Source organism: Anguilla anguilla, chromosome 14 (genome assembly GCF_013347855.1).
Source record: "Anguilla anguilla isolate fAngAng1 chromosome 14, fAngAng1.pri, whole genome shotgun sequence".
NCBI lineage: Eukaryota > Metazoa > Chordata > Actinopteri > Anguilliformes > Anguillidae > Anguilla > Anguilla anguilla.
The window spans coordinates 1,210,540-1,230,610 of NC_049214.1; the positions used below are offsets into that span (position 1 = coordinate 1,210,540).

General features: G+C 44.2%; 1 protein-coding gene across 1 annotated transcript; it reads left to right on the top strand.

Moving 5' to 3' along the window:
• The first annotated feature begins 280 nt into the window (after positions 1-280).
• On the top strand, positions 281-15,580 carry LOC118212973 (melanopsin-A-like). Its single transcript, XM_035391554.1, has 10 exons — positions 281-382; positions 4,225-4,355; positions 8,795-8,928; positions 9,774-9,977; positions 10,462-10,633; positions 10,793-10,954; positions 12,408-12,515; positions 13,237-13,411; positions 14,431-14,556; positions 14,795-15,580. Exons 1-10 carry the CDS (start codon positions 287-289, stop codon positions 15,578-15,580), a joined length of 2,094 nt encoding a protein of 697 aa, XP_035247445.1. The 5' UTR covers positions 281-286.
• Positions 15,581-20,071: the final 4,491 nt, after the last annotated feature.

A 20,071-nucleotide genomic window follows, 5' to 3' on the forward strand; every position in this document is an offset into this window, starting at 1 on the left:
CAGCTAACACAAAACATTCCCACAATGCAGCTGTCATGTGCTGCCAAAGTTACAACATTGTCCAAACATTCCAGTAACATTGCGAGAACATTTTGTGTTAGCTGGGACGGCCTTGGCTAACGGGTATTTTCACATATTCCGCTCTGTCAGTCTCGCCCGTCTCATCCTTATCATGCTGCAGTCTTTTCTGAAGTTCCCCAGCGCCTTCTGTCTCTCCCACAGAGCGTTCACTGCACTGTTTTTGTTTACCTCAGAATTACCCAGCACTCCCCCCCCCCCCTCCAAAATGAACAGAAGTATAAACGGGGAGAAGGGTGAGCATTGGAAATCGATACCACGCTTGGATTTGACCAATCGAATGGATCGTCCAGCAGAGCAGCAGGTTCGTCTCACCGGTCCGACTGTATTTTTAATGCGCAGTTCGAGCGCGGCTGTGTCTGTCATTGAGCTCAGAACAAGGTGAGGCTCCACCTAGCCGGGAGATTAGAGAGAGGAGTCTGCTCTGAAGCTGTGCTTGATTAAACCTCCACTCGTTTACATGAATAGTTTTACATGCTCTGCGGGGCGGGAGACAAACATTTACAGAACGGACATACTGAAGGGGGGATAGGAGGAGGAGGAAGAGGAGGAAGAGGAGGACAAAGACATTTCAGGTAGGAGCGCGCGTATCGCAAACTTTCTTTTTCTCCCCAAAATGTTTTGCATTTCTGTGTCTATTTGGGTTTATGTGGATAATCACAGCTTAATGAAAAGAGGGTGTTCGGACGCGTTTTCATATTTTCATTGTTATGTTATAATATCACTGCCCTCTGCTCTGATGAACTTCTGTTTTAGTTCCTTGTTGAGCAGAAATTAAAGGTCTGCCCATTAGGGGATGGACACTTAAAATAAAAAGGCTTATGTTTGTCATAAAGCGTGTGCTCAACAAGCCACTAAAACAGAAGGTTGTTAAAAATAAACTGAGGTTACCTGTGATCAGATAACAGTTTTTCCTCTCACTCAAATCTTGTGTGAGACAGCAGTCAGAATCTACAGTATCGGTTCTATTTTTCATTTTACATTTCTGTGGTTTTTAGGTATCCTGTGAATTTTGTGATGATACAATGTGAGAGTGGACTTCTCTGGGATTTAAGTTACAGCCCAAGTTCTTTACCTGCAGTCAGTGCTTGAATATTAACTAAATGATTTAACTAAATGATCATTAATCATTTAAATCATTGGTTAGGCTAATGACTTAAGAATTTATATTTTAGAAGTTATGACATTTCTGTATGGTTGCATAAAATCTTTGTAAAATCATGTAGATAACATACTGATCTGATACTTAAAAACATGCTAACTACCAATGCAACGCTGCAAAATCCTTAATAAATAAAAATTTATATCTTATTTTAAATCGTTTTCAGCAGTAACATATTAGAAGTACACCGTCTCTATCTGGAGGTTCCCTGTATGGCTCTCATCAACAGTTCCAAAATAAGGACCCCTTTTTTTTTTTAAAACTCTTCAGTACTTAGGAAGGTCAGGGGCAGCTATAGCCCTGTATTACACAGGAAGGCTGCCCCTCTGTTTGTTCCACACCTTGGTCCCATCACATTAACATAAAAATAAGCAAAAATAATCCTCTTACGGCCGCCACCTCAGCGCAGACCTGGTCACAGCGAGGGAATACGGTGACCTTTAACCCCACTTTAATCACCCAGTCTTAGTCTAAATCACTTCTGCTCTTCCATGTGCTGCAATTACTGCATCAGTGCAGGCGTTATCTTCAGTATTAATTAAATACAAACTAAAAGGAAAAACAGAATCACGTGAATTTTATTAGTTCAAAGATGCAGTTATTATTCTTTGCCACTAATATCTAGTACATGTACTGGTTTGTAGGAGCAGAGAGTGATTGCTACATTTACAAAACAAATCTGTTAAGCAGAAAAGTGACACAGAACACATTTAAATGGATTATGTGCCCCAATTTATCACTTTTTGGGGTCTCAGGTCAGTTTTTTTTTCTGTATTTCCTCTGTTAGTCATCTTTGTGACAGTGTCTCTGTAGAGAGCGCTGTATGAATAAAACTGAATTTATGACACATCTCATTACAGTGGAGGCTATTGTTAAATGGAAATGAAATTTCATGCACCAGTGCTTACACTTGCTACTCAGGGAAAAAAATATGGATAGACAAACCCGCCCAGTGTTTTATGTGCAAATACATATATATATATATATATATATATCCAGGACGGCACTCATTATATTTATTTATTTCTTGCTGCACAGACATTTTGGGCAAGAGGCCCTTCCTGAGTGTAATATGGTGAATGTGTCGGGGGTGAGCAGCACATTACATTACATTTATTTAGCAGACGCTTTTATCCAAAGCGATGTACAAAAGTGCATATCATGGTCATTGGACAACTACAAAACACAGGTTCAATAAGGTACAATACTCATTTTGTACAAATATTTCTAGCCAAGAACACAGTTCAGTTCACACAATGAACACTATTCTGACCTTACTTATGCCAAGCCAATCTAGGGAAAAGAACACGCTACAATATTAGGACAAACACAAATTACAAGAAGTGTTGGGATGGGGGTACGTGTAACATGAGTGCCATGAAAGGGGATTTAAAGTGAAATGATACAGAACCCTGACTGAATATTGAATACATTTTCTATTGATATTGACGGACTCATACATATTTAGTTCAGCTACAACACTTGTGTAGACATGACTACCCAGCTGCTCTTGGCTCTTCAGTCTATTCATTGAACCACTGCTTCAGCTGTGGAACTATTGTGCTGTATTGCAAACAGTTGCGTAAAAGTAGGTGACAAAATGATCTAACTGACTGTGGTGAATCAGTAGGCTCCTGATTGGTGAGTGTGGTCACATGGCCACTAAGACTAACCATTCAAAGAGTAAGAATTGAAAGACAGAGTCAAAACCTGAATTATGGTTCCACAGAAAAGAAATTAAACACTTAAACACTTTAGGAACATTTCTACGACCCAAATGGATGATGTTCATGTTTAGAGGGATTATTTACCATTATGTTTGAAATAGCTATGCATGCCGTGAAGAATAAAAATCCCATGTTCACACTGTGTTTATTGGACTATGGTGCAAACAATTTGAGGTGAATCAATTGGCTCCTAAGGAAAAAAAAAAACAGCTTGTTAAAATGCTGAGTTTGCAACTGTGTTTGGAACGAAAACCAGCATACACAGATGGTTACCGCACCACGCTGTGGTGAATGGATGATCCCCATGGTCATGGGTCGAACCTGGACCATGCCAGTGCTGGCTAGTAGCTCCACGGGGCCACGTGCGATTGGGACACCCCCCCCCCCCCCCCCCAAAGCTTGCCCCCCCCCCTGCATGGGTCTGTGGAGGAAAGCTGTATGTGCATTGGGACTGTTCACATTCCTTAAGTGTGCAGTAATAATAGGGTCCAGAGCCTTGAAGCTGTTTTGGTTCAGATTGGGATAGACGGGAAAGGAGGTTGAGGAGCGTATTCATTTTAACTGAAACAATGCACCATGTTTGGACGAGGTTGCATTCTGCTGAAAACTGCCAAAGCGTGCGCCTTTAGTTACAGAGATCCAAAGATATGTAAATTTGTTCTTTATAATTTTTGAAAGGTACAGTCTTTTACTGAAAGTTTCATAAGATCCCCTTTCTCCAGTTGGAAACTAAATGATGAGCCTGTCTATAAAATGTTTATTGTGTATCTAAATTCCCAATGTAAAATGCAACGGTGAATGAGGGGGTAATTTAGAGATGAGGATGGTGCACTCAAATTCAAATGGGCCTTAGTTTATAGCGCAGTGAGAATTCACAAACAGGAGGAGGTCTTAAGGAGTGGCACCCAGAAGCCTGTGGAAATGTGTGGAAACGCATCATCACTTCCCAGCCCGGCTAAACCGTGGGGTTCGTCACCAGCAACACCAAACACCAACAGCTTGAGTAGGCGACAGCAGACAGATTGTGTCTTGCATAATCGTAAGGGGGAGGGGCTAGGAAGAGCCAATGAGAGAGCGGCGTGTGTGTGTGTGTGTGTGTGTGTGTGTGTGTGTGTGTGTGTGTGTGTTCGCGTGCGCGCGCGTGTGTGTGTGTGGGTGTGTGTGTGTGTGTGTGTGCGTGTGCGTGCGTGCGTGTGTGTGTGAGGGGGAGAGACGCTGAAGGACGCCGCTCACGCTCACGCTCCCGTCCCGTCGCAGATCATGGAGCGAGGCTTCTCCAGGAAGGTGGACGTCCCGGACCACGCGCACTACATCGTGGCGTTCTTCGTGCTGGTCATCGGCACCGTGGGAGTGGCCGGAAACGCCCTGGTCATGTACGCGTTCTACAGGTGAGTGCGCAGGTGGGACACTGCTTCTGTGCGTATGCGTTCTACAGGTGAGTGCGCAGGTGTGGCACTGCTTCTGTGCGTATGCGTTCTACAGGTGAGTGCGCAGGTGTGGCACTGCTTCTGTGTGTACGCATTCTACAGGTGAGTGCGCAGGTGTGGCACTGCTTCTGTGCGTACGCGTTCTACAGGTGAGTGCACAGGTGTGGCACTGCTTCTGTGTGTACGCATTCTACAGGTGAGTGCACAGGTGGGACACTGCTCCTGTGCGTACGCGTTCTACAGGTGAGTGCGCAGGTGTGGCACTGCTTCTGTGTGTACGCGTTCTACAGGTGAGTGTGCAGGTGTGGCACTGCTTCTGTGTGTACGCGTTCTACAGGTGAGTGCACAGGTGTGGCACTGCTGTATGTTATCTTCATTCCATAGTTATATATTTTTATTATTGTCTTTGACACTTTTCTCTACGATTAGTTTGGAACATTGCCATTCTATGCCATTTCAATCACTTTATTTCTATATTTAATATTTTCTTCTGTGTGATTTAAGGATCTAAGTGTGGAGGGATGTAGTTTTGGGGTGAACATGCCTCTGGTATGCTTGTTGGTGGTGTTGTTGGTAGGACGGAGTGTAGCACAGCGGGTAAGGAACTGGGCTTGTAACTGAAAGGTCGCAGGTTCGATTCCCGGCTAAGGACACTGCCGTTGTACCCTTGAGCAAGGTATTTAACCTGCATTGCTTCAGTATATATCCAGCTGTATAAATGGATACAATTAGTAAAATTATGTAAAAGTTGTGTAAGTCGCTCTGGATAAGAGCGTCTGCTAAATGCCTGTAATGTAATGGTGTGACTGCTAGTTTTGGGATACAATAATCCCAGCCGGACAACTCCCTCCTCCCTCCCCAAGCAAAGCTGTCATGCCAGTTATGTGCCCACTCTGACGGGCGTCCTGCTGCAGTCGGCCCTGTTGCACTCTGTTCAATACCAAACGGTGGGGGTCCATCCACACAAACTGCCTTGGAGGTGCCACAGGGAAAAGGGCTTGTTATGCCCCTGGGAAAGGTGTTTATTCATGGATGACTCGCCCACATGGATTGTAATTAACTGTAACGGTGTACCTAGTTTGACAGTGTACCCTGTGTCAAGTTCTTGTTGGAGTTTTTGGCAATGTATTAGTATGTCTGACCCTGATGTTTCAACAGAACAGCCCGATCAGGATCTGTCCTAAATATTTTATATGTATTCAATAACTACAAACTTAGACCCCCAAGATATTCCAGTGCTGTTGTTTTATAGTCTCTTCAGTTGTAGTATATGGCACTGCACAGTTCAGCTGGGTTTAAAGCTTGTTTGTTAGAAATCAATAGCAAATGCAGACTCAATATTTGGAACAGTTTCGGTGCTTTGAAGGCTTAATGTGACCCTTTTGAGAGAGACTGAATGAATCGTCTCGTCGTCCTTAGAACATTAAATAGAGATGAAAACCTCTCAGCTTGTGCACAACATCGCAGCCAGCTTCTGCATGAGTGCTTTTTTTCACACCTGGCTACCTGCCATATAATTGTTTGGTCAATAATATGACATATTTTCATATTTCACACTCAATTATGATTTTCCTGTCACATCATCCACACTTATCCACAAATATCTGTTGTGACTGGGCATCGTTATGATCTGGTCTACCAGTGGATGCAAATACACACGTCTGCTAACTGTGACATTGGACAAAGTATCGCATGCATTAGCACTGATTTAGAATACCACTGTTGAAAAATAATAAAACAGAATACAGTGTGTGACAACTTTCATTTATGTTGAAAAGCAAATAACATTACCGTTTAAATATTTCTTGTTAACCCTCTTTGTCCATGTGCTACTGTTGTTAATTGAAATATATTGTTTATTTAAATATTTTTACGGTGAAGTCACAACTATCTATGCAATTCCCTTCTGTTTTGCAGCCAGTATCTGTGTCATAAATCAACACAGAAAGTTTAGCAGGATTAATGGATATCTGAGATGTAGTGTATTGACTAGTGGAAGGTCTGAGCTACAGGAGCTAATATGTCTTCATTCATCCATTTGTGCTTTTGTTTTGGTGCCATTTTTATTGCTAAGCCTATCTGAGAGACTATAAAAATACCAGACAGGTCGTTAAGTATGAAAAGGAAAGTAAAGGAAGAAAATCGGAGATTAGCACAGCTGTACATATTTGTGCTTCCTGAGTACTTTAACACTTCCTCAAACATAAGACAGCATGGATGTCTTATAAAGACACTGCTATTTTTAAGATCCACAAAAAAAAACAAAGGAATTGCCAGAATCATAGCGGCTTTAAACTGGTGCTGACTCTGGTGGGGTCATTATCAGCACCATAAAACTCTACAGACGGCTATGAATGAGCGTAATGCAGGCTGTCGGGCCTGCTGAGTGGGGGGGGGGGGGGGGGGGGGGGGGGGGGTTCTGTCCCATTCTTATGTAGTAGCAGACCCCTGTATACCTGGGTCTGCTACTACATAAAATGCATTATTAGCAATAAAAAATAAAGAAATAAAATAATAATAATCATAATAATAATATCATCATCATCATAAATGATGTCTCTTGGCTTTGGAGCATTGAACAGCCAGAGAAGCAATGGCAGAGGGATGTTTGTGTTGAAATCTTTGCCTGGGGGCTGTTGTTGGATGATCAGATCAGGTCTCTAATTGTTCTGTGCATTAAACCAAAATCAGATTCCTTCCGCTGGGCAGCTCCCATAAGCCACAGGGGCTCGGAACTCTGGCCCTGGATTGTCCCCCACGTCCCCCTTCTAAACACTCCAGGTATTATACAGGGAAATCACTGGAATGGGTCAGGCCCGGGCTTCTCATTAATGAGTAGATTTTGAACACGGAGTTGAACAGGAATTAACCCCTGACCAATGCGTATTGCAGAAATATTTAGTGTCCAGTACAGAGTAACTGAACTACAAAGAGATTTCAGATTGTCAACCTCCTGTTGGTTTTTTTTTTTTTTTTTTGGGGGGGGGGGGGGATTTATTGATGAGGAAATAAAATATAGAAAATGTGATTGGGTTGGAGTCCTGATCTATGTGGTCACTTCTTGCACTATGATCTTTACTTCACTCTAGTGTGTTTCTTTTGCACCTCTGCACCTTGAACTGATGCACTTGTTGTACGTCGCTCTGGATAAGAGCGTCTGCCAAATGCCTGTAATGTAATGTAATGTAATGTGATTGGGTGGGATTATGGTGGGGTGGTAGAGGGTACATAAACACATAAGCAGAATGAAAGTCGTATGCCCATAATTCATGTATGACCCAGTATACACAGCCATGAATTAAAGTAGTCTGCACAGGACAGGGTATTTCAGGAGTCTACCAATGGACTCGCATGTGAAGGTGAGAGAGCTCTAAGCTTTGTTTGTAGTTCACTGTATAATTCAGGTAAAAATTTCTTGAGGTATAGCGCCTGAACTATGTAGCAAACCACTGAAAAACACTTTACATGAACCCTTCATCATAAGGCTGGCATAACACTGTCTTACACATGACATAAGAGGTGTCACAAGATGACATACTGTATGTATTTTTCCAAAAGTTTGGTCTACTGGATTAATAGGGTTGGTTTCAATTCCACTATTTCAGCTCTGGTTCAGAATGTCTAAATTCAAATTCAATTCAATTCCAGTTCCAAAGATTGACATTTATGGAATTCAGCTCCAGTTCAATGAATTGCTATTTAATTTAAATCATGTTGCTTAAAGGTTATTGTAATTAAATTCCACAATAAATTCCCTACTTTGTGAAATTTAAACTGGAATACGCCTGCGAATAGACCCAGCCATCTTGCTCGTCTCAACAACATTAATATCTTTGCTCGGTGTTGTCTCTACTGGCTGCTCATAGCGTAACCCCGGTGGCTGGCTGGCCTCCATTTTGTACACACGTGAACCATGTGATCACATGGGATCTCATCAGATCACTGATGTTCACCGTTCAGCAGACACCTCCTCCCTGTTCATTAAAGAGAGTGGTGCTGAAACCGCGTAAGTCTTCTAACCCTCGTACTGTATTATGCTGAAAAACAGCTGCATCAGTTATGCTTCGGGTCAAATTGACCCACGCGGTGCAGATCTGTTCAGCACATTCAGATAATCCTAAAACAGTGAAAACGTTTCATTTGTCTTATCTGGTCTTTCATAAAGAACAAAAACATTAATTATTTATTTCATTTTTTTATTTTTTTTTATTTAATTGACTACATAAGGCTGTCTGTATTTATAAGGTATATGTATGTGTGTGTGTGTGTGTCTGTGTGTGTGTTTACATTAATATATATGTGTGTGTGTGTGTGTGTGTCTGTGTGTGTGTTTACATTAATATATATGTGTGTGTGTGTGTGTGTGTGTGTGTGTGTGTGTGTGTGTGTATGTGTTTCAGTAACAAGAAACTGCGGAATCCGGATAACTACTTCATCATGAACCTGGCGGTGAGCGACTTCCTCATGGCCATCAGCCAGTCCCCCATCTTCTTCATCAACAGCCTGTACAAGGAGTGGGTGTTCGGTGAACTGGGTAACAGTTCTTATTTCGTCCTGCTGTTTGTCCCCTGAACATTATTTCATGCTCCGGTGAATTAGAAGGGTCAAGGCAACATCCAATCACTCTGAATATAATTATAATTAAATATATAACCATTTAAGGTGCAAGACCACAAATATTGTTATTAGAATATGCAATTAGAATGTTCTTAAAGGTCCGGGAAACTGAAATCTGTGAATTATTTGCTTATGTGTTATTTTAATACTTTTCTGCATACACAAATGGCTGAGATATTATTTTAAATGGTTCTTGCAAAACAAAACTGTCTGTGCTGAAATTGGCTTGCTTTCCCTCTTGGCTAAACGCCAGGTTTTCAGTGGGTGGTATTAACTGGATGTGAGTTACATAACAAAAACCTTAAGTCTTGTGAATCTTTTTGTTTGTAATATGTAAATGATGCTCTTGCCAGTTTTGTGTGGGTAAGGCAAGCTAAGAAAAGAACAACCTCTCTGCCAAGAAAGAATCTTTCTGGCGTGTTGTTGACATAGTCTTCAATGAAGGGCTGCCAAGACCTATATCTTCCAATAGGAACACACCACAGTGACGGGAAAAGATTTGACAGAAAACTGGTGAAAATCCCTGGCTGAATGTAATTTAACTGCATATAAATGAAGCTTCTATATATAAGCCTCTGTACGTAATAAAATCTTTAAATTTCAGTTTAACTTTTTAAAAAATCTTTATTTTTGGGTATTTTTTTCCAGCCACTGCTAAACAGAGGTTTCCCAGCTTTAACAGTACCTCTCTAAAGGCTTTTGCAGTGACTCCTGCGCAGGTGAGCTCTAAATCCAGGTGTCTGTTTCTCTGTGGGCTTTCAGGGTGTAAGCTGTATGCCTTCTGCGGGGCTCTGTTCGGGATCACCTCCATGATCAACCTGCTGGCCATCTCCATCGACCGCTACATCGTGATCACCAAGCCCCTGCAGGCCATCGGGTGGACGTCCAAGCGCCGCACCTCGCTGGTCATCCTGCTGGTGTGGCTGTACTCCCTGGCCTGGAGCCTGGCCCCGCTGCTGGGCTGGAGTGAGTCCCTGCCCCGCCCGTCTCCGCCCTCAATCTGGCCTTTTTAAAATGCGCCCACATTCACTGGAAAGTCCATGCCAATGTTTAGTGTCCATGCCAATCTGCACTGAGAAAAACTACGTCAAACTACGCCCCCATTTGAGTTCCAAACTTAAAACTGATTTGTGAATTTTTATTCTTCTGTAAATGTTAAATCGTTGTGTAACTCAAACCCCGCTGCATGTATTAATACACAAATTAGCTTCTGTGACAAGCTGATGTCATCATGTTCATCACTGTTGCCCAGTCCTGGGTTGATGCCACAACATATGATTCCCCCCCCCCCCCCATTTCAAATGCACCCTATTCACCCTGACATATCCAGTGCCCTGAATACACTGCAATTTAGCAGGTATTTCATACTGCTTACAAGAGGATAATTCCTTTACTGCGGTGATGGTGGCTTTTTATTCCTGCGTTGAATAATAACTCAGACTGGTCACAGGTTCTTACATCCCGGAGGGCCTGATGACCTCCTGTACCTGGGACTACGTCACGTCCACGCCCGCCAACAAGAGCTACACCCTGATGCTGTGCTGCTTCGTCTTCTTCATCCCGCTGGGGATCATCTCCTACTGCTACCTCTTCATGTTCCTGGCCATACGCCGGACCAGCAAGTACGCGTACAAATCTGCGCGTTGGCCCTCCGTATCTGCAGTGGAACGAAGCTGAGCATCTTTCATTTAAATGCCACCTTTCCCTTTGTTTCTCTGTCCTCCCTTTCTCCCTCCCTCCCTCTGTGCGTCCCCTCCCTCCATCCCTCCCCGGTCCCACAGGGAGGTGGAGAGCCTGAGCGGCCATGTTGGAAAGTCCACTCTGGTCCAGCAGCAGTCCATAAAGACAGAGTGGAAGCTGGCGAAGATCGCGTTCGTGGTCATCATCGTCTTCGTGCTGTCCTGGGCGCCGTACGCCAGCGTCACGCTGATCGCCTGGGCGGGGTAATGCTGGGGATTCTGGGTAATGCTGAGAATTCTGTGTAATGCTGGGTTTTCTGAGAAACTAGTCTTAAGTCTAAGACAGGCATCTCAAACTCAAATTCTAGAGGGCTGCTGTGTTTGCTGGTTTTTGATGCAGTCCTGCAATGAAGTGCTTAATTAAAGTCTCTGATTGGCTAAAGCAGGGGTCCTCAATCTTATCCAGAAAGCGCCACTGAGGGTGCAGGCTTTTGTTCCAGCCAACCAGTTCACACCTGATTCTACTAATCAGGACCTAAGACTCTAGCGGTTAATTCGCAGAGCCAGGTGTGTTACTGCTTGGTGGAAACATACGCCTGTGCCCACAGTCTGGTTGAGATTGAGGACGCCTGGGCTGAAGAGTCTGCATACTCTGCTTCCAGGGCCTAAACTGCCTGCTGATTTAAAGGACATCAGCGGAGGCTGCAGCCCTTCAGAACTGGAGTTTGCAGGTTAAGGTTAAGTACCTTGCTCAAGGGTACAGCAGCTGTATCCTACCTGCGAATTGAACCTGTGACCTTCAGGTTACAAGACCAGCTCCTTACCCATAATACTCCACTGTGAAGCTGGTGGGCCTGGTACTTTGCTTTCTGTCTGGCAAAAGTCAATATGCCAACACCTCTGCAGGTGCTCAGCTCTGGATGCTGAAATCCATGACTCATGTGACTTGATTTAATCCTTGTAGAATCAGTGTGGGTGGTACACCGGAAACAAAGAGGATTGGTCTTCTGTTTTTCAATCTCCAAATTTGCAATTGTTTCTCCCATAACTGCTATTTTCAGAAGTAAACCATCTCATACCCTAATGACTTAACTGGGTTTAGCAGCATTGCTATTTCCTTGCTTTCTAATGTGACTTTCACTGAAATTACTTTCTTCACATTTTATGCTATGCGGTGACAAAAAAATTGTAATTAACATTTTTAATCATGCGTGAGACCACACAGACAGAGACACAGATACATTTTTTTTCAAAACCGTATTTATAGAAAAAAGTAAACAATAAACTTCTATCTATAACAGTGTTACTAAAAGAAGAAAAAATAGACAAAATGCCAAGAATGATTTAAATAGAAACAAATAAAACCAATACAGAGCTATAAAACCCTCTGAAAACAGACCTCTGGAAAGACAATGATAAAGCCAGTGAGAGGGAGGGAGAGAGGGAGAGGGAAAGAGGGAGGGATGGGAGAGAAAGAGGGACGGAGGAGGGAGAGAGAAAGAGGGAGGGAGGGGAGAGAAAGAGGGATGGAGGAGGGAGGGGGGGAGAGAAAGAGAGGGAAAGAGTGAGAGAGAGGTGAGAGATAGAGAGAAAGAGGGAGGGAGGGGGGAGAGCATGAGGGAAAGGGTGAGGGAGATTCAGTTGCTGAAACCCACACATCCTGCCACCTGTAGGGGGCGCTGCAGTGTGTCTCATGCCCATGCTCTCCTGGTTGCAGGTATGGCAGTGTTCTGAGCCCGTATTCGAAGGCAGTGCCAGCGGTCATAGCCAAAGCCTCTGCCATCTACAACCCCTTCATCTACGCCATCATTCACTCCAAGTACAGGTAGGGGGCTCTGTTCTCTCTGAGCAAGTACAGGTAGGGGGCGCTGTTCTCTCTGAGCAAGTACAGGTAGGGGGCGTTGTTCTCCCTGAGCAAGTACAGGTAGGGGGCGTTGTTCTCCCTGAGCAAGTACAGGTAGGGGGCGCTGCTCTCTCTGAGCGAGTACAGGTAGGGGGCACTGTTCTCTCTGAGCAAGTATAAGTAGGGGGCGCTGTTCTCTCTGAGCAAGTACAGGTAGGGGGCGCTGTTCTCTCTGAGCAAGTACAGGTAGGGGGCGCTGCTCTCTCTGAGCGAGTACAGGTAGGGGGCGCTGCTCTCTCTGAGCGAGTACAGGTAGGGGGCGCTGCTCTCTCTGAGCGAGTACAGGTAGGGGGCGCTGTTCTCCCTGAGCAAGTACAGGTAGGGGGCGCTGCTCTCCCTGAGCAAGTACAGGTAGGGGGCGCTGCTCTCTCTGAGCGAGTACAGGTAGGGGGCGCTGTTCTCTCTGAGCAAGTACAGGTAGGGGGCGCTGCTCTCTCTGAGCGAGTACAGGTAGGGGGCGCTGCTCTCTCTGAGCGAGTACAGGTAGGGGACGCTGTTCTCTCTGAGATGAGGACGGGCTTCTCTGGATCCCGCTGCTGTTCCTCTCCCCTTTCCTTTCGACCCTCATTCTTACCCCCCTCCCCCCTCCTCTTTCTCCTCCTCCGTCCGATGCTCTTTTCCCTCCTTGTGCCACCGTTTCTAGGGATACGCTGGCAGAGAAAGTTCCGTGTCTGCGTTTCCTGGCCAGCCCCTCCGGGAAGGGGCGTGTGTCGGCCTCGAACAGCGAGTTGTCCCTCCACGCGCCCATGCTGAGCCGGCACTCCCTCTCAACCAAGACCCCCTACCACCGAGCGTCCTCCATGTCCACTGGAGACACGGTGTGTGTGTGTGTGTGTGTGAGTGTGTGTGTGTGTGTGTGTGTGTGAGAGTGTGTGTGTGTGTGAGTGTGTGTGAGAGTGTGTGTGTGTGTGAGTGTGAGTGTGTGAGTGTGTGTGTGTATGAGAGTGTGTGTGTGTGTGTGTGAGTGTGTGTGAGTGTTTGTGTGTGAGAGTGTGTGTGTGTGTGTGAGTGAGAGTGAGAGTGAGAGTGAGAGTGAGAGTGAGAGTGAGAGTGAGAGTGAGAGTGAGAGTGTGAGTGTGAGAGTGAGTGTGTGTGTGTGCGAGTGCGAGTGTGTGTGAGAGTGTGAGTGCGAGTGTGTGTGTGTGAGAGTGCGAGTGTGTGAGAGTGAGAGTGAGAGTGAGAGTGAGTGTGAGTGTGTGAGAGTGAGTGAGTGTGAGTGAGTGTGTGTGTGTGTCAGTGAGAGTGTGAGTGTGTGAGAGTGCGAGGGAGAGTGAGAGTGAGAGTGAGTGTGTGAGAGTGAGAGAGTGAGTGTGTGAGAGTGTGAGAGCGAGAGAGAGTGAGAGTGAGAGCGAGAGTGAGTGCGAGTGCGAGTGAGTGAATGTAATGTACATTACATTACATTACATTACATGTAATGTAATGTAATGAGTGCGAGTGAGCATGGGATGGGTCAAGAATGAATAAAGTCTGATGCCCAGTGGCTTGCTTATTTTCCTGACCAATCAGAGGGCCAGAGCAGCTGTGGCTTGCTTGTTTTCCTGACCAATCAGAGGGCCAGAGCAGCTGTGGCTTGCAGCTTACAGCAGGGTTTTCTTGAAGCCAGTATTGCAGGTTCTGCTCCTTTACAGATGACTCGGTGTGGCCTGTGTGCTTTCAGTGGGCTGTGAACTACCGGCTTGGAAAGGATCCATTTGCTCTTTTTGTGCTCGATTGACCTGCTCGGTGAATCGCATGACTGTGTTGTACATGCAGGAGGCTGATGTTTTAAATATGGTATTAATATCATATGAAATGTGCAGTGTGTGTTGCGATGCATGACCCAGCTCCTTCCTGGCAGGTGTGGAGTGATGTGGAGCTGGACCCAGTGGACCAGCAGTCCTGGTCCTTCAGGAGCTCCTCCTCCTCCAGCCTGCTCAGAGATCAGGGCAAGCTCAGAAGCTGCTCTCCTGTCACTGAGGAGCAGGTGGGAAAGGTGAGCTACTCATGCTCATTCCAGGTGCGAGGGGCGGGGCCACCGCTCAGGTGCACTGCTGCTAAACCACTCTTTAACTGCAGTTTGTGCTGGAAAACAGATATTAAAGATATGCAGCATAACTGGAATGAAAATCACAGAATTTAATTCAATTTCGTGTTCATTAAAGGCACATTTTTGCAGATGTTGGTCATGCGTGTTGACGCTTTGTTTCCTGTGTGGCCTACAGGTGTACGCTCCAGCGAGCGCGGGAGTGTGTAGCCTTGACTACGGCTTGGTGTCTGGGTCCGTCAGCCTGACGACCGTTTCCATGCTGGTCGGGACGAGGGGGGGGCCGGCGGCGGGGTGTCGGGATCGGGCGCAGCCGAATGATTTGGGCGGGACAGGCGAGGGGGTCGAGAGTGCCAGGGGCTCTCCTAATGTGGAGCGGGACCCCCCCATAGACCCTAACGTCCCGCGCGTTACGGCCGTTCACACCCCAGAGAGGCGTTCAATTGGTGAAGCCAGCCACCAGGAGGCCCGGGCGGGGCTGGTCACCTGTGAGGCTGCTCACCTGCTGAGGGACCTGCAGAACTTACACTGCTCCTCCCAGCTGCTGGAGTCTGTGGAGAACTTACACTGCTCCTCCCAGCTGCTGGAGTCTGAGGAGAACTTACACTGCTCCTCCGAGCTGCTGGAGTCTGTGGAGAACTTACACTGCTCCTCTAAGCTGCTGGAGTCTGAGGAGAACTTACACTGCTCCTCCGAGGTGCTGGGGCCTGAAGAGAATTTACACTGCTCCTCTAAGCTGCTGGAGTCTGAGGAGAATTTACACTGCTCCTCCCAGCTGCTGGAGCCTGAGGAGAACTTACACTGCTCCTCCGAGCTGCTGGAGTCTGAGGAGAACTTACACTGCTCCTCCAAGCTGCTGGAGTCTGAGGAGAACTTACACTGCTCCTCCAAGCTGCTGGAGTCTGAGGAGAACTTACACTGCTCCTCTAAGCTGCTGGAGTCTGAGGAGAACTCCATCTGCTAAGGTCTGAAGTCTGAGGAGAACTTCACCTGCTGAGGTCTGGAGTCCGTTGAGAACTCCACCTGCTGAGGATTCATGGTCCTGGATGGCATCGTACCGGTAGAAAACACTCAGCTGACAGCCATCAAGATCATTTCAGTCATTGGGTTTCTCAGCAGAGCGTCCTGGGTTTAAATACCACTATAATTATGGTAGTACACTGCACTATTGGTTTGAATACTACTATAATTATGGTGGTGTTCCATAGCACTATTGGTTTAAATACCGGTATTTATAGATGACCATGATGCATAGCACATTTGTGCGGTGCCTAAATCTGACTAGCCTGGTCCTCATCCACCCATAGGCAAAGCACCCAAGATCAGTTACTTCAGAATTTGTTAAGTATAATTAAATAAACTTCAATTGTATGCATAAAAAGGCATTCTTAAAGCATATTTCAATGCACTATTTTTTCACAAGGACAGACAGCATCAAGATCTAAACAAGACATGTGTTATTCGGTCCAATCGGTGTTTGACCTTAAGTGTCAGGTTTTGTTTTGGGGGAGGAGTTAGAACTGCTGCTAGGTCTTCTGTTAAACACAACCAATGGATTATCGAGAGAGAGACAGAGAGAGAGACAACATCATCTACAGTAAGTCAGGAAAATGAACCGCTTCCCAAAACAAAAAAGAGAAATGCATTTCCTTGTTTGTACTGTATGTTATGTATTACATTTTAAATAATGTTAAACTTTAGGAAGTAGCACAATTTCAGATGATACGGGTGGAATATTGTGATTCATCAATATTTCCAGAAAATCTCAGAGTAAATGTCTTAAGAATGAACATGAAACTAAATTTCCATTTATTGGTCATATGATTTGCCAGTATGTCCTTGCATTGCTGTTTCCCATGAGCCTGTGACCTGTGTGGGTGTTTTGTCATTTTTCTGACTGTGTGGGAAAATGCCCTTTTCTGTGCGTGACCAGCTCTGTGCTGCCACCTGGAGCCCTGGTGTGTAACTGCAGTTTTATAGGCAAGGCGCAGCAATGGCATTCTAATACTTCATTTTGAGGACATTCTAAATCGAGTAACCGGTTGAATCGGAAAACAAATAACACGATAAATTCAAATGTTAACTACAAGAAAAATCTATAATTTTATGTACTGTTTAATATGGTAATGACTGAGAGTGATGCTTTGGACGCTCCTTAATCTCGAAACAGAAGCACACTCCAGAACGTTGAGTGTTTATTTATTATGGACTTAACACTGAGCCATGTGCAGTTTTTGGGAGAAAGACACCGAACGTTTTCAGCCGGTAGTAATATTTTTTAAATGGCAAATTACTCTCCATGCCCCAAATTAACAAATTATATGAACTCTGTTGAGTGTCTTTGAACTGTTGAGAGTCCTGTTTGCTTGGAAATGACCTTTATAGCTTTGAGCAATGTTTCCAAAGCGCACTTCTCATGTGGAACACTAAATATTCATATAAAGCACCAGAGTGTCTCTCAAAGATACTTAATAGGTTTTACACGTACTGGTACTACATCTGAATGTGTCGAAATATCCTTTGTGTGTTCTGAATATTCAGTTGTTTTTGGAGACAATGCTTCTCATAAATTGCTGCTTCAAACTTTAGGTGTATTGCGGCAGCTTGGAGCTGACTTAAGAGTTGGGCATCTATCATAGCTGACATGCATTTTAATATGTATCAGTTTCCATATTGAAAGGCATTAATAATGAATGTGTTTTGACTCCGTGTAACAGATCACCATGTTGAGTGATGACTGGATGAACAGCATACATAATCAGGGAAAATTAATAAATTCAAAACATCCTCCCAAGCATTTTTATGTTATTTTATTTTTACAGATTTACCAGGGAGAATTTCATTTCCTCTGATTAACTTCCTCTGACATTCTCTCTCATTCTTTCCAAACAAGCTCTCATTTCTGAACCAGAACTGACAGAACTTATCAGAACCACAGTGTCTGCACTGCCACATGGCCCAGCGGGGGACTGGACGACCCGTTGAGTTGCTCTGGATCACTTGAATATTTGACCAACTCAGGCTTGTGGAATTGGCTCAATACGGAAATACAAACCTGAAATATGAATTTTACCCATAATACAAGTTTCCAACCATGCAGGCATGATGTCAATTTTTACATAGCATGCGCACACTGTATCCATGGCAGGAGACCGTTGCTATGAAGATTGCTTTTTACCATCCTAATAAATAAATAATTAAATAATGTAGTAATTATTTAGTAATTATTGACATTCTAGTAATTGTCAATCTAAGGTCACTGAGTTAACGGTTAGCTTTACTTTAACGCTATATAAAAACAAGGTGAGGAACTTGTATTTGGTGAAAGAAAATAAAGTTTATTATTATGTAACCCTTTAAATAGGCTGATTGCATTTGATTGAATCCTGAGGAATTTTATTTCTTTTGAATTATACTTATTTCTGTGTTTTATTTACCAAAGAAATTCTATTTCATGCTTTTTAAATGGAAAACTCTTTAATGTTTTTAATTCTACAGTATCATCAAAAGTGTATAAGCTAAATTTAAAGTAACTTGGTGAATAACGAGTACTCAGTTTGTGGCAGCAATGTAATACATGTTTTAAATATAAATGGATTGTGCAATTATTTAATTATTATACACACACACTCACTGTTCTATTATTACCAATGCCCTTGTCAGTATACTATGAGCCTTCTTTCAATGCAAAACCCATTGCTGGTGTATGTGGCTAAAAACAGCAACATTTTTTGTCTCGTCTGATCACAAGACCCTGTTCTCATCAAAGTGGCAAAATTAAAAATAAAAAAAAAAAGATTATTTCTTTTAGAGTTGGAAAAAATATCAATAGCCCATGAGCACGGAAATGGTCTCCATGGAGACAGCTGCTCACACTTGCATTGACATCAATCAGTTTAAGCATAATTTGCGGATTCCTCTTCCCTGGATCACGTTCGATAAACTCTGGTCTCTGTTGAACATTATATTAATAGATGAAATGTCAAGCAGTGTTCAAGTTGATTTGATGTGACTGTTGTATTTCTATTTATCAATCAATCATTCGGCTGCCTCGTAGTCAGGTCTGTCCTTGTCCTCATCTTTGATGTATTTATTTATATATTTATACATGTATTTATTTACTAAAATTAGTTTTGAATTCTAAGCCCTTTTTGTTCACTTACCTTGTGCTGAACCAGATTAAACTTTGTTGAGGACACGCCGAATCACTCCTCTGTCTGTCAGTCTTCAGCAGGTGTTAATGGCCAGTGCTAGCGCACGTCTCCTGTGAGCTGTCATCTCCTGACCTGCTGTGAAGGCCATGTTTTATTCATCTGATAATATTGACCCAACTGCCAGAGAAGGGCCAGCGCTGGATTAACCCACTCCCCCCCCCCCCCCCCCCCCCCCCCCCCCCCCCCCCCCAGCATCAGTCTTGCTTTGCTTCACTCAGCTTGTTTCACTGGGCAATTCCCGGTTTCTGTATCTATGGTTGGTTTGGTGCTATTACAGAATATCTATGGTTGATTTTTGTTCCATTATATCTATGGTTGGTTTGTGTTATTATGTCTGTGGTTGGCTTTGTGCCATTATATTTCTGGTTTGTTTTTTTTGCTGTTATAGCAGACGCACGATCGTGTCTTTTTTGTATAAAGGAAGAGAGCATCCTGAGTGGCCGCCATGTTGCCATGACCTTTTGCTGCCTAATCTACCTGGCAGACAAGAACACCCAGAGGAGAAAACCTACTCTTCTTTCACCACTAGAGGGAGGTGCCAATCTTTATAATAGACTGAACCACTGACTGTTGTTTATTGAAAATAGAATTATGTATTTCCCTGTTTCTCTGAGGGATATGCATAGATCACTATTGGAAATTAATACCATTGTATACAGTGGTGTTAATATGAGCTTGTCAATAAGAGTTAAACCTTACCTTAAAATACTGCGACCAGGTTTCCATACTTTCACCAATTAAAACCCTGCTGATTTCACACAAAAAAACCTGGTGCCTATATCTCTAAGCAGTATTACTGAGTTGGCTTGGTAACTACACTGAGTAAAACCCGGAACCCTCCCAAATCGTAAAAAAGAGCTGTTCCAGGTTTTACTCAGTGCTGTCTAGCTAAGTCAGTAAACTTGCTTTGTGATACTGACCCCTGATCTTAAGCTATATCACAGGTTCAGTGCTGAAAATGCACTTTTTTGATAAGTCAGGTGGAACATTGGGATACAGCCCTCAGAATGTCTGAATGTTCTTGTGGCCTGTTGTGTGTTGCATAACATTGCCGAAGGTCATGAATGTGTCGGAAATAAATGAGGACACATTACAGGAGTTCAGAAGGCGTAATGGTGACCTGCATGTGCCGATTGCCAGTTAATGAAGCGAGATACTCCAGCAGCACGGGCGAGGAGGAATCAGCTGGCAGAAGAGCTGCTTCATCTACAGCCTGGTAAGCAGATGGAATGGCTTATTTG